Genomic DNA, 13,867 nt, shown 5'->3' with positions numbered 1-13,867 from the left:
AGCCTCTCTCTCCCCTCCTCGCCTCGCCTCTCCCCTCACCTACCAGCCTCTCTCCCCCTCCTCGCCTCTCCCCTCACCTACCAGCCCCCCCCGCCTCTCCTCTCCCCTCACCTCACCTCCAGCCTCTCTCCCCCTCCTCGCCTCTCCCTTCACCTACCAGCCTCTCTCCCCCTCCTCGCCTCTCCCTTCACCTACCAGCCTCTCTCCCCCTCCTCGCCTCTCCCCTCACCTACCAGCCTCTCTCCCCCTCCTCGCCTCTCCCCTTACCTACAAGCCTCTCTCCCCCTCCTCGCCTCTCCCCTCACCTACCAGCCTCTCTCCCCCTCCTCGCCTCTCCCCTCACCTACCAGCCTCTCTCCCCCTCCTCTCCTCTCCCCTCACCTACCAGGCTCTCTCCCCCTCCCCTCACCTACCAGCCTCTCTCCCCCCTCCTCGCCTCTCCCCTCACCTACCAGTCTCTCTCCCCCTCCTCTCCTCTCCCCTCACCTACCAGCCTCTCTCCCCCTCCTCGCCTCTCCCCTCACCTACCAGCCTCTCTCCCCCTCCTCGCCTCTCCCCTCACCTACCAGCCTCTCTCCCCTCCTCGCCTCTCCCCTCACCTACCAGCCTCTCTCCCCCTCCTCTCCTCTCTTCTCCCCCTCCTCTCCTCTCCCCCCCTCCTCTCCTCTCCTCTCCTCTCCCCTCACCTACAAGCCTCTCTCCCCCTCCTCTCCTCTCCCCACACCTACCAGCCTCTCTCCCCCTCCTCTCCTCTCTTCTCCCCCCTCCTCTCCTCTCCTCTCCCCCTCCTCTCCTCTCCTCTCCCTCACCTACCAGCCTCTCTCCCCCTCCTCTCCACTCCCCCTCTCCCCCTCCTCTCCTCTCCCCTCACCTACCAGCCTCTCTCCCCCTCCTCGCCTCGCCTCTCCCCTCACCTACCAGCCTCTCTCCCCCTCCTCTCCTCTCTTCTCCCCCTCCTCTCTTCTCCCCCTCCTCTCCTCTCCCCCTCCTCTCCTCTCCTCTCCCCTCACCTACCAGCCTCTCTCCCCCTCCTCTCCTCTCCCCTCACCTACCAGGCTCTCTCCCCCCTCCCCTCACCTACCAGCCTCTCCCCCCCCCTCGCCTCTCCTCTCCCCTCACCTCCAGCCTCTCTCCCCCTCCTCGCTTCTCCCTTCACCTACCAGCCTCTCTCCCCCTCCTCGCCTCTCCCTTCACCTACCAGCCTCTCTCCCCCTCCTCGCCTCTCCCCTCACCTACCAGCCTCTCTCCCCCTCCTCGCCTCTCCCCTCACCTACAAGCCTCTCTCCCCCTCCTCGCCTCTCCCCTCACCTACCAGCCTCTCTCCCCCTCCTCGCCTCTCCCCTCACCTACCAGCCTCTCTCCCCCTCCTCTCCTCTCCCTCACCTACCAGGCTCTCTCCCCCCCCCTCACCTACCAGCCTCTCTCCCCCTCCTCGCCTCTCCCCTCACCTACCAGTCTCTCTCCCCCTCCTCTCCTCTCTCCCTCACCTACCAGCCTCTCTCCCCCTCCTCGCCTCTCCCCTCACCTACCAGCCTCTCTCCCCCCTCCTCGCCTCTCCCCTCACCTACCAGCCTCTCTCCCCCCTCCTCGCCTCTCCCCTCACCTACCAGCCTCTCTCCCCCCTCCTCTCCTCTCTTCTCCCCCTCCTCTCCTCTCCCCCCTCCTCTCCTCTGCTCTCCTCTCCCCTCACCTACCAGCCTCTCTCCCCCTCCTCTCCTCTCCCCTCACCTACCAGCCTCTCTCCCCCTCCTCTCCTCTCTTCTCCCCCTCCTCTCCTCTCCCCCTCCTCTCCTCTCCTCTCCCCTCACCTACTAGCCTCTCTCCCCCTCCTCTCCTCTCTTCTCCCCCCTCCTCTCTTCTCCCCCTCCTCTCCTCTCCCCCTCCTCTCCTCTCCCCTCACCTACCAGCCTCTCTCCCCCTCCTCTCCTCTCCCCCTCTCCTCTCCTCCTCTCCTCTCCTCTCCTCTCCCCTCACCTACCAGCCTCTCTCCCCCCCTCTCCCTCTCCCCTCACCTACCAGCCTCTCTCCCCCTCCTCTCCTCTCCCCCTCTCCTCTCCTCTCCTCTCCCTCACCTACCAGCCTCTCTCCCCCCTCCTCTCTTCTTCCCTCACCTACCAGCCTCTCTTCCCCTTCTTCTCCTCTCCCCTCACCTACCAGCCTCTCTCCCCCTCCTCTCCTCTCCCCCTCTCCTCTCCTCTCCCCTCACCTACCAGCCTCTCTCCCCCTCCTCTCCTCTCCCTCACCTACCAGCCTCTCTCCCCCTCTTCTCCTCTCCCCTCACCTACCAGCCTCTCTCCCCCTCCTCTCCTCTCCCCTCACCTACCAGCCTCTCTCCCCCTCCTCTCCTCTCCCCTCACCTACCAGCCTCTCTCCCCCTCCTCTCCTCTCCCCTCACCTACCAGCCTCTCTCCCCCTCTTCTCCTCTCCCCTCACCTACCAGCCTCTCTCCCCCTCCTCTCCTCTCCCCTCACCTACCAGCCTCTCTCCCCCTCCTCTCCTCTCCCCCCCCTCTCCTCTCCCCTCACCTACCAGCCTCTCTCCCCCTCCTCTCCTCTCCCCTCACCTACCAGCCTCTCTCCCCCTCCTCTCCTCTCCCCCTCTCCCCCTCCTCTCCTCTCCCCTCACCTACCAGCCTCTCTCCCCCTCCTCTCCTCTCCCCCTCTCCTCTCTTCTCCTCTCCCCTCACCTACCAGCCTCTCTCCCCCTCCTCTCCTCTCCCCTCACCTACCAGCCTCTCTCCCCCCTCCTCTCCTCTCCCCTCACCTACCAGCCTCTCTCCCCCTCCTCTCCTCTCCCCTCACCTACCAGCCTCTCTCTCCCTCCTCTCCTCTCCCCTCACCTACCAGCCTCTCTCCCCCCTCCTCTCCTCTCCCTCACCTACCAGCCTCTCTCCCCCTCCTCTCCTCTCCCCCTCTCCCCCTCCTCTCCTCTCCCCTCACCTACCAGCCTCTCTCCCCCCCTCTCCTCTCCCCCTCTCCTCTCTTCTCCTCTCCCCTCACCTACCAGCCTCTCTCCCCCTCCTCTCCTCTCCCCTCACCTACCAGCCTCTCTCCCCCTCCTCTCCTCTCCCCTCACCTACCAGCCTCTCTCCCCCTCCTCTCCTCTCCCCTCACCTACCAGCCTCTCTCCCCCCCTCCTCTCCTCTCCCCTCACCTACCAGCCTCTCTCCCCCTCCTCTCCTCTCCTCTCCCCTCACCTACCAGCCTCTCTCCCCCTCCTCTCCTCTCCCCTCACCTACCAGCCTCTCTCCCCCTCTTCTCCTCTCCCCTCACCTACCAGCCTCTCTCCCCCTCCTCTCCTCTCCCCTCACCTACCAGCCTCTCTCCCCCTCCTCTCCTCTCCCCCTCTCCTCTCCTCTCCCTCACCTACCAGCCTCTCTCCCCCTCCTCTCCCTCCCCTCACCTACCAGCCTCTCTCCCCCTCCTCTCCTCTCCCCCTCTCCCCCTCCTCTCCTCTCCCCTCACCTACCAGCCTCTCTCCCCCTCCTCTCCTCTCCCCCTCTCCTCTCTTCTCCTCTCCCCTCACCTACCAGCCTCTCTCCCCCTCCTCTCCTCTCCCCTCACCTACCAGCCTCTCTCCCCCTCCTCTCCTCTCCCCTCACCTACCAGCCTCTCTCCCCCTCCTCTCCTCTCCCCTCACCTACCAGCCTCTCTCCTCCCTCCTCTCCTCTCCCCTCACCTACCAGCCTCTCTCCCCCTCCTCTCCTCTCCCCTCACCTACCAGCCTCTCTCCCCCTCCTCTCCTCTCCCCCCTCTCCCCCTCCTCTCCTCTCCCTCACCTACCAGCCTCTCTCCCCCTCCTCTCCTCTCCCCCTCTCCTCTCTTCTCCTCTCCCTCACCTACCAGCCTCTCTCCCCCTCCTCTCCTCTCCCCTCACCTACCAGCCTCTCTCCCCCTCCTCTCCTCTCCCCTCACCTACCAGCCTCTCTCCCCCTCCTCTCCCTCTCCCCTCACCTACCAGCCTCTCTCCCCCTCCTCTCCTCTCCCCTCACCTACCAGCCTCTCTCCCCCTCCTCTCCTCTCCCCTCACCTACCAGCCTCTCTCCTCCTGGGGAAAAAAAGTGATAAAAAGGTGCAGTACAAGAACAACACCATGAGAGGGTAGAACGGGGAGGGGCTGGGGAATATTCATGTAAAGAATGACGTCACACCCAACCCCATCACCCCATATTGAACAATTAATGGAGGTCCGGGGGGGGGTAAAGGGTGAGTAAAAGCTGCGTAAATGCAGAAAGGGTGTTAAATGCCATGGTTCAGAATGTCACCGCCGTAAGTGATCCCAGTACAGAGCACTTTCAAACACACACAGCAGTGGGTCTCTCCACAAGAACACTTACTCATACACAATTAGACACACGACATGCACACACAGAGAAAACACACACACGATGATGAAGCCCCCCCCACCACCCTTGCGCACATTGGGTATATGGGTAGAGGCTACAGTAACACGGCATCTCGTTAAACCAGGTCAACAGAATCTAGGCACAGCATCTTTCTAAGATAACAGCCTTCAGCAAAGTACTACTCGCAGTCAACCACTCACAGGCTCACAAACACACCAGCTATACTGGTTAAAGATTTTCCAGAGGGAGCTTTGAAACCAATAGCAGTAGGTTCAGACATATTGGCAGGTAACAAACACATTGTGGGATTACCTAATGAGCACACCCAATCCAAATGGGGCAGAAATGTCAGCGTGCCGTCTCGTTAATATTAAACAGAATTTGCCCTTTGAATGTTTTTAATATGTGGCTTTGGTTTGAACAAACTACGCAAGTCAATGATGTAAGAAGCCCTCATGAGCAACGGTATTGCACAGGAAGGTGCTTTCTTACCTACTTTGTTCAATAGAAAGTAACAGCATATTTGAACGCAGGAGACAATGGAAAGGAAAATTGAATGTGACATCGCCCTCTTCTGGCAGAACATGGAAACACAAGCTTTCGCCAATTCACCCTTTCAACATGTATGTTGATTGGCTAGATGTCCTTCCCGGCGGTGACAGGCTGATGATGTTGACAGTTCCTGCTTCGATCCAGTCTCTCACCCCCTGGTGGGCCTGTGTTTCTCCCACACACACAGACACACAGCGTTCACAGGAAGGTTGTTATTGGTAAAGAGAGTCTGAGCTGACAGTCTGTCCTCCCAGGCAGTGATAACCCTGTGACTCTGCGGGCTCTCTACGTCAGACAGCCACTCCAGTGGTCCGTTAGGTCAAAGGTCAACAACACTACCCCCGGTATATGCACCCAAGGGGCTGTCACATACACACTGTCCATACAGGCATAGCACACAAAGCAGAGGAAACATATAGATTACAATAAAGCACATCCATTTAACACAAGTAGACCGTACTGATCCTCCCTCTTTCTTGCAGGCAAACACACAGACTCAGACACAGATACACAGGCATATAGGCATAACACGGTATTGGAATGGGCATTTAAACATGTTAACCCTCGCAAGGCTGCAGGCCCAGACGGCATCCCCAGCCGCGCCCTCAGAGAATGCGCAGACCAGCTGGCCGGTGTGTTTACGGACATATTCAATCAATCCCTATACCAGTCTGCTGTTCCCACATGCTTCAAGAGGGCCACCATTGTTCCTGTTCCCAAGAAAGCTAAGGTAAATGAGCTAAACGACTACCGCCCCGTAGCACTCACTTCCGTCATCATGAAGTGCCTGATACCCTAGACCCACTCCAATTTGCTTACTGCCCAAATAGGTCCACAGACGATGCAATCTCAACCACACTGCACACAGCCCTAACCCATCTGGACAAGAGGAATACCTATGTGAGAATGCTGTTCATCGACTACAGCTCGGCATTCAACACCATAGTACCCTCCAAGCTCGTCATCAAGCTCGAGACCCTGGGTCTCGACCCCGCCCTGTGCAACTGGGTACTGGACTTCCTGACGGGCCGCCCACAGGTGGTGAGTGTAGGCAACAACATCTCCACCCCGCTGATCCTCAACACTGGGGCCCCACAAGGGTGCGTTCTGAGCCCTCTCCTGTAGTCCCTGTTCACCCACGACTGCGTGGCCACGCGCGCCTCCAACTCAATCATCAAGTTTGCGGACGACACAACAGTGGTAGGCTTGATTACCAACAACGACGAGACGGCCTACAGGGAGGAGGTGAGGGCCCTCGGAGTGTGGTGTCAGGAAAATAACCTCACACTCAACGTCAACAAAACTAAGGAGATGATTGTGGACTTCAGGAAACAGCAGAGGGAACACCCCCCTATCCACATCGATGGAACAGTAGTGGAGAGGGTAGTAAGTTAAGTTCCTCGGCATACACATCACAGACAAACTGAATTGGTCCACTCAAACAGACAGCATCGTGAAGAAGGCGCAGCAGCGCCTCTTCAACCTCAGGAGGCTGAAGAAATTTGGCTTGTCACCAAAAGCACTCGCAAACTTCTACAGATGCACAATCGAGAGCATCCTGGCGGGCTGTATCACCGCCTGGTACGGCAACTGCTCCGCCCACAACCGTAATGCTCTCCAGAGGGTAGTGAGGTCTGCACAACGCATCACCGGGGGCAAACTACCTGCCCTCCAGGACACCTACACCACCCGATGTTACAGGAAGGCCATAAAGATCATCAAGGACAACAACCACCGAGCCACTGCCTGTTCACCCCACTATCATCCAGAAGGCGAGGTCAGTACAGGTACATCAAAGCTGGGACCGAGAGACTGAAAAACAGCTTCTATCTCAAGGCCATCAGACTGTTAAACAGCAACCACTAACATTGAGTGGCTGCTGCCAACACACTGACTCAACTCCAGCCACTTTAATAATGGGAATTGATGGGAAATGATGTAAAATATATCACTAGCCACTTTAAACAATGCTACCTAATATAATGTTTACATACCCTACATTATTCATCTCATACGTATAAATATATACTGTACTCTATATCATCTACTGCATCCTTATGTAATACATGTATCACTAGCCACTTTAACTATGCCACTTTGTTTACATACTCATCTCATATGTATATACTGTACTCGATACCATCTACTGTATCTTGCCTATGCTGCTCTGTACCATCACTCATTCATATATCTTTATGTACATATTCTTTATCCCTTTACACTTGTGTGTATAAGACAGTAGTTTTGGAATTGTTAGTTAGATTACTTGTTGGTTATTACTGCATTGTTGGAACTAGAAGCACAAGCATTTCGCTACACTCGCACTAACATCTGCTAACCATGTGTATGTGACAAATAAAATTGTGATTTGATAACAGACACACACTTCATTTGAGCCAGATCCTGCCAGCACAGGTTCTGGCACCTCTCAGTTTTGGACTGTTTCATTCTGGAACCCATTTGCCAGAATCCGGTACCTCTCGTGTCATGCTAAATCATTTTGTTTACTGTTTGCAATGTCTGAATTCTAATAAAAGCAATCAGAGTTAATTGAAGTTGAATCCTCTGTAATTCTCCTGGCTTCCCCCTTTAAAAAAAAAAGTTGTGTGAAAACGTGCCTGATATTCTAAGAATGTATTTGTGTTGGTGCGGCCCGGGTTTATGGTTTCCGCAACATTGCAGCCTATATAGACCAACGCTTGGACACTGCTGTGGTGAGAGAGAGAAGAGCGTCTGTATCTCTCTGAGATACACTTTCTATGATCTTTCTCTCTCTCTGCTCTGATAGACATGAGCCTGCAACTCCAGCACTTCAACATGTATTTCATTACAGAATCACCTCTGAGGAATTGAAATACATTTGTCAAAGTTATAGAATCACTGCTGTCTGTTCAGAATGAAATGAAATACACTGAACAGAAATATAAGCATGGCAAATTGCACGCTCCCTTGAAACTTGAGACATCTGTGGCATCGTGTTGTGTGACAAAACTGCACATTTTAGAGTGGCCTTTCCTTGTCCCCAGCACAAGGTGCACCTGTGTAATGATCATGCTGTGTAATCAGCTTCCTGATCTGTGACACCTGTCAGGTGGATTATCTTGGCAAAGGAGAAAAGCTCACTTACAGGAATGTAAACAAATTTGTGCACAAAATTTGAGCGAAATAAGCTTTTTGTGCGTATGGGACCGGGACTTCACATCTTTATATTTTTGTTCAGTACAATTCAGAATACTACACCAGGAGAAGGCCTATAATTTAGAGGATCAATAGCTTCTAACAAAAATAGCATATAGTTATGAACGCGCTGCAAATCTGTCAGCAAACAGCATGTAGCCAAAACAGGTCTTTTGCTATATTTCAAATACAATCACGAGAAAACACAGGTTGGAAAACAAATAAACCCTGCTGACAATAGAAGACCAATCTGTCTATAGCCTAACAAGTTCATTAACTTCCAAATAGGCCTATTGACCGAACAGCGTTGTTTTACAAGAGAGATAAGCTTTTGACACGAGCGCATCGGCCATCGCCAGTGAGTGAGTTGCTCGTCCTTGTCGGAGTCAGCGAAACTCATATTGTACAAAATGTGTGTCTCCACACACCGAGGCCTAAGCTATTGACCGATTCAACACCAGGCCATTTTTGTTGATCTCAAGATTCTCAGTTTGTCAAAGTAGCCTATCATTTCCATCATTTATGAAATATCAAAACAACGACTCTGCTGAAGTCTCCAGTCATCTAAAATGATGTATAATTGTATGAAATGGGTTTATAAAGGCCACATTCTTCCCAGAAGATAGACTACAAAAATAATTCTCTCTCGTGTGTAACGTCAGCAAGTGCCTCTACTCTACTGCTCTACGCCAGAATGCAAAAGCGACGATAATGCACACAATGCTTTGTTATAAAGTTCCGGTATCTCAAGAGCCCCTCAGGTCACCCCTCTATCGGGCTCACTTCTTGTTCCGGCACCTCCCATTTACAAATGAAGCATTGCACACACGCACACACGCCGACCAACTTCCATTAGCACAGCCTGTGCAGCTATTTGAAGTCTAAAGAGCCTCTCCCAGGGACTACAGTGGGAACAAATCTCAGCAGGATCCCATAGAGAATAGTCCATCCAGCCTTCCCTTCCGTGGTCTCAATGGGGTTCACACTTCAATAGCTTTCAAAGCAGATAGAGAATTACCATAACTGTGGGCTAAGGGCTGGAGACTGGCAGCAAAAGTACAGTAATCCTCAGAGGCTCCATTCACTTATTATATAAGTAGATACGTAACCTAATTGGTCCAGAAGGAGCCATAATAGGTATATCAGTGGGCATTTCCAGTGTGGTGATGATGGGAGTTATTATATGAAATGGTACAGTCAGTCTTTTTGGGGTTCTAATCGATCTATATTATCAGCAGAGGAGTTTAGTCTGGAATATAATGGAGAAAAGTTGAGTGTGTATGTGCCTGCATATGTGTGTGTGTGCTCACCACTCCGGGTCAACCGGGGTAATGTCGATGCGGGGTGGGATGCAGAAGGGGAGGGAGGTGGGCCGGACCACCCAGTCATTGTCAGGGGTTCCCGACCTCTCGGCCTGTCGCCACGACAACGGGGGCAGCTGCAGGTTCCCAGAGAAACGCCTGCATCCCCGGCGTAGGTCGACGCCCAGCGTGCAGGAATAATCACTGAAAACACAGTCTGTGGGCTTTTTATTGTCCTACAGAGAGAGAGGGGGGTAGAGGAGTGGAGAGAGAAATATGAGAGAAAGAGGGGGAGAAAGAGAGACGAGGTAGAGAGAAAGATGAAGGAGAGAGAGAAAAAAATAAATAGCTGGATTATAAGAAAAACAAATACTTTTGATAAATACAAGATGAGCATGGAATGACATCATATTGATGATACTGTCTGTCCTGCACACTCAGAGCATCTTTCAACCTGACTACTTTGGCCACTAGGTGGCACCAAAGTCATTGTTTTCAATGGCAGCTGATTTCAGCTTTAAACAACAGAGAGATGCAGCCTGGTGGACTCTCTTCTTGTTGAGTTCATGATGGATCAGACTACAGCAGCAGCACCCCCCCCCCCCTCATCACTTCACTTGCTCCAAAACAACATATTCTCCTCATGTACCACTGAGTGTGTCTAATGTAGAGATTCCACTGTCCCTTAGTCCCTCCAAGCGAATGGCCTCACAGTTTTTCTCAATTGGCTTGGCAAAATATGGGAAACAACGTTCCATACTCTCAAAACCATTAACACATCTGAAAAGATACATAGCTCAAATCAACATTTATATAGTGTTAGGTTCTGAAAATATGAAATATACTTATTCATGTCACTCAGAGAGAGAGGGGAATGTATAACATTTACATTCTGTCCAGATATGTTATTGTTAGCCATCAGGGATCCTATTGGAGGGAAAACGACACAGTCTGGTCCAAGTCAACATGACAGTCGTGAGTTGGGGAGGAGTGAGCACTTTGGGGTCAGAGGTCAGATGATGTACATTCTGTCCAGATAGGGATCAGGGATCCTATTGACAGCATGACAGCCGTGAGTTGGGGAGGAGTGAGCACTTTGGGGTCAGAGGTCAGGTCAGATGAAGCGAGGAAGAACTTGGTTGGAGCTTTCATTGTGTCCGTCAATTTCTTACTCTGATATTTAGAACCTAACGCCGGCAACCAGAAACAAGGTCCTACACACCTTATCACTCATTCTGACATCTTGGGTAGATGAGTCGTAGGCTGAACCAATAATAGGATACAGACCTAGAAAGCCTGAGCTTATTCAGTATACCCATTGTGTTACGACCGGTCGTAGCTTTAAAGAGGGTAAGTCCCGAGCAGGATAGTTCCTGTGGAGGGTAAGTCTCGGAGCTTTAAAGAGGGTAAGTCCCGAGCAGGATAGTTCCTGTGGAGGGTAAGTCTCGTAGCTTTAAAGCTTTAAAGAGGGTAAGTCCCGAGCAGGATAGTTCCTGTGGAGGGTAAGTCTCGTAGCTTTAAAGAGGGTAAGTCCCGAGCAGGATAGTTCCTGTGGAGGGTAAGTCTCGTAGCTTTAAAGAGGGTAAGTCCCGAGCAGGATAGTTCCTGTGGAGGGTAAGTCTCGTAGCTTTAAAGAGGGTAAGTCCCGAGCAGGATAGTTCCTGTGGAGGGTAAGTCTTGGAGGTAAAGGGTAAGTCCCAAGCAGGATAGTTCCAGTTGGAGGGTAAATCTCTTAGAGAGAGGGTAAATCCTGAACAGGGTGGTCCTGTGGAGGGTAAATCCCTTAGAGAGAGGGTAAATCCTGAACAGGGTGGTCCTGTGGAGGGTAAATCCCTAGCGTAGTGGTTTATCAGCCAGACCTGTAAGGAGGGTGAAAATCTCAGCTGCAGTGGCCATGAAGCAGCATAGTGTGTGTGTGGGTGGATAAAGTGTCATGCTTGTGCACTAGGATAAATGGGTGCCTATACATTCTGAAGGAATATTCAGGGTTAAAAGAAAATCAATAAGATATTCGACCGTTGTTTGATTTGGGTGTATTATTAGCAGTAGCATTAAAGAGAGGTTGGTTTTATACCCTGTTGGGGCGGGGAACCATGACAGACAATGTGGAAATAGGGAAACAAGTGTGAATCATTTTGGTAATGTGTGTTATCAACAACTGTGATATTCGAAGCACAACACTGGAATAAGACATTAGGTCATCCGTATTCTCCAGTAATACATTTGCAGACGCTATAATATCGGTTCTAAAACAAGGTATTAAGTGCCGTGACCAATTTAATAGGCACAAATACCACAAAACTATTCTCCGGGGAAGTGTGTAGCACTCCCTTGGGAAATAGTTCATAAAATCTGTGTATTAGAGCCGGGAAGAATATATGAACACACTGGACACTGTCAGGAGAGGTTTCAGAATAATAACTACTGAAATGGAGACAGAAGGACCAGATTCTCCCTGTAAAGTGGGACTAGAGGAAGATATAAACACCCTGGACACTGTCAGGAGAGGTTTCAGAATAATAACTACTGAAATGGAGATAGACGGACCAGATTCTCCCTGTAAAGTGGGACTAGAGGAAGATATAAACACCCTGGACACTGACAGGAGAGGTTTCAGAATAATAACTACTGAAATGGAGACAGAAGGACCAGATTCTCCCTGTAAAGTGGGACTAGAGGAAGATATAAACACCCTGGACACTGTCAGGAGAGGTTTCAGAATAATAACTACTGAAATGGAGATAGACGGACCAGATTCTCCCTGTAAAGTGGGACTAGAGGAAGATATAAACACCCTGGACACTGTCAGGAGAGGTTTCAGAATAATAACTACTGAAATGGAGATAGACGGACCAGATTCTCCCTGTAAAGTGGGACTAGAGGAAGATATAAACACCCTGGACACTGTCAGGAGAGGTTTCAGAATAATAACTACTGAAATGGAGATAGACGGACCAGATTCTCCCTGTAAAGTGGGACTAGAGGAAGATATAAACACCCTGGACACTGTCAGGAGAGGTTTCAGAATAATAACTACTGAAATGGAGACAGAAGGACCAGATTCTCCCTGTAAAGTGGGACTAGAGGAAGATATAAACACCCTGGACACTGTCAGGAGAGGTTTCAGAATAATAACTACTGAAATGGAGATAGAAGGACCAGATTCTCCCTGTAAAGTGGGACTAGAGGAAGATATAAACACCCTGGACACTGTCAGGAGAGGTTTCAGAATAATAACTACTGAAATGGAGATAGACGGACCAGATTCTCCCTGTAAAGTGGGACTAGAGGAAGATATAAACACCCTGGACACTGTCAGGAGAGGTTTCAGAATAATAACTACTGAAATGGAGATAGACGGACCAGATTCTCCCTGTAAAGTGGGACTAGAGGAAGATATAAACACCCTGGACACTGTCAGGAGAGGTTTCAGAATAATAACTATTGAAATGGAGACAGACGGACCAGATTCTCCCTGTAAAGTGGGACTAGAGGAAGATATAAACACCCTGGACACTGTCAGGAGAGGTTTCAGAATAATAACTACTGAAATGGAGATAGACGGACCAGATTCTCCCTGTAAAGTGGGACTAGAGGAGGAGAAGATTAATAAAGCAATGGAGGCGCTGAAAGAGGCGTTCTACCAATTCAGCTCGGATATGGAAAAAAATTGAGCAAACTGGATGAAATTGGGCAGCATTTCCCTGCTGACGGACAATTCCCATCAAATAAAGAACTCCGAAATGCTGTTGTGTTCTGGCACCATGACATCAATGAGAAATGGCAAGATGCTGTTGTGTTCTGGCACCATGACATCAATGAGAAATGGCTCAACATAGACGTGTTTTAATGACGGCAGTTTGTCAACAGAAGAGTATAACTGACAAAAAAACGAAATGAGTAGATGCACTCAGCTGCAAAAAGGCTGGGTATGTGAGCACATTGATACAATGTGTTGATGCGGTTAACACGGCCACAGTGAAAGCCAGTAACAGTGGTTTCAATGGCCAAGGTAAGACAAAGGAATGTAGTGGGAAAAACGTCAAAGTGTAGGGCGATCCCTGTTTAAGATGTGGGGCCGTTTGTCATTGGAAGAATGAGTGTAGGGTGGGAATGGAGCCTGCTGCACTCGGAGGAAATGCTGCCATACAAGCGATGGCATGTTTTTCGTAAGAGCAGCAAGAAAATCCTCTTGAATGCAGCGGGACAGGAAAATGTTACATGGCAGTGTATGGCCTTGGTCCGACCGATAGTGGTTCATAGAGATCACAGTGTTTATGTGAAGTGAGACGTAGGACCACAAGTCTCAAACAACTTTTTAACACAGTAGATGACAGGGATCAAATATCGCAGGTTGTTAAACTATACCCAATTCAATGGAATTGCAACCCTCTGCATGCACAGTGCATTCTTCCATCACATGCACAGTGCACACTTCCATCACATGCACAGTGCATTCTTCCATCACATGCACACTTCCATCACATGCACA

General features: G+C 51.2%; 1 protein-coding gene across 1 annotated transcript in view; it reads right to left on the bottom strand.

Annotated features, from left to right (window-relative positions):
* Positions 1–13,867, bottom strand: part of LOC124038034 (cAMP-specific 3',5'-cyclic phosphodiesterase 4B-like) — a 240,049-nt gene that overhangs the window by 191,805 nt on the left and 34,377 nt on the right. The window contains exon 2 of the mRNA XM_046353406.1: positions 9,385–9,611. Coding sequence (XP_046209362.1) covers positions 9,385–9,611 — 227 coding nt within the window. The remainder of the gene's footprint in view (positions 1–9,384; positions 9,612–13,867) is intronic.

Source organism: Oncorhynchus gorbuscha, linkage group LG06 (genome assembly GCF_021184085.1).
Source record: "Oncorhynchus gorbuscha isolate QuinsamMale2020 ecotype Even-year linkage group LG06, OgorEven_v1.0, whole genome shotgun sequence".
In the NCBI taxonomy this organism is placed as follows: Eukaryota; Metazoa; Chordata; class Actinopteri; order Salmoniformes; family Salmonidae; genus Oncorhynchus; species Oncorhynchus gorbuscha.
The sequence above is the reverse complement of the archived record's forward strand: the minus strand, read 5'-3'. Positions and strand labels throughout refer to the sequence as shown.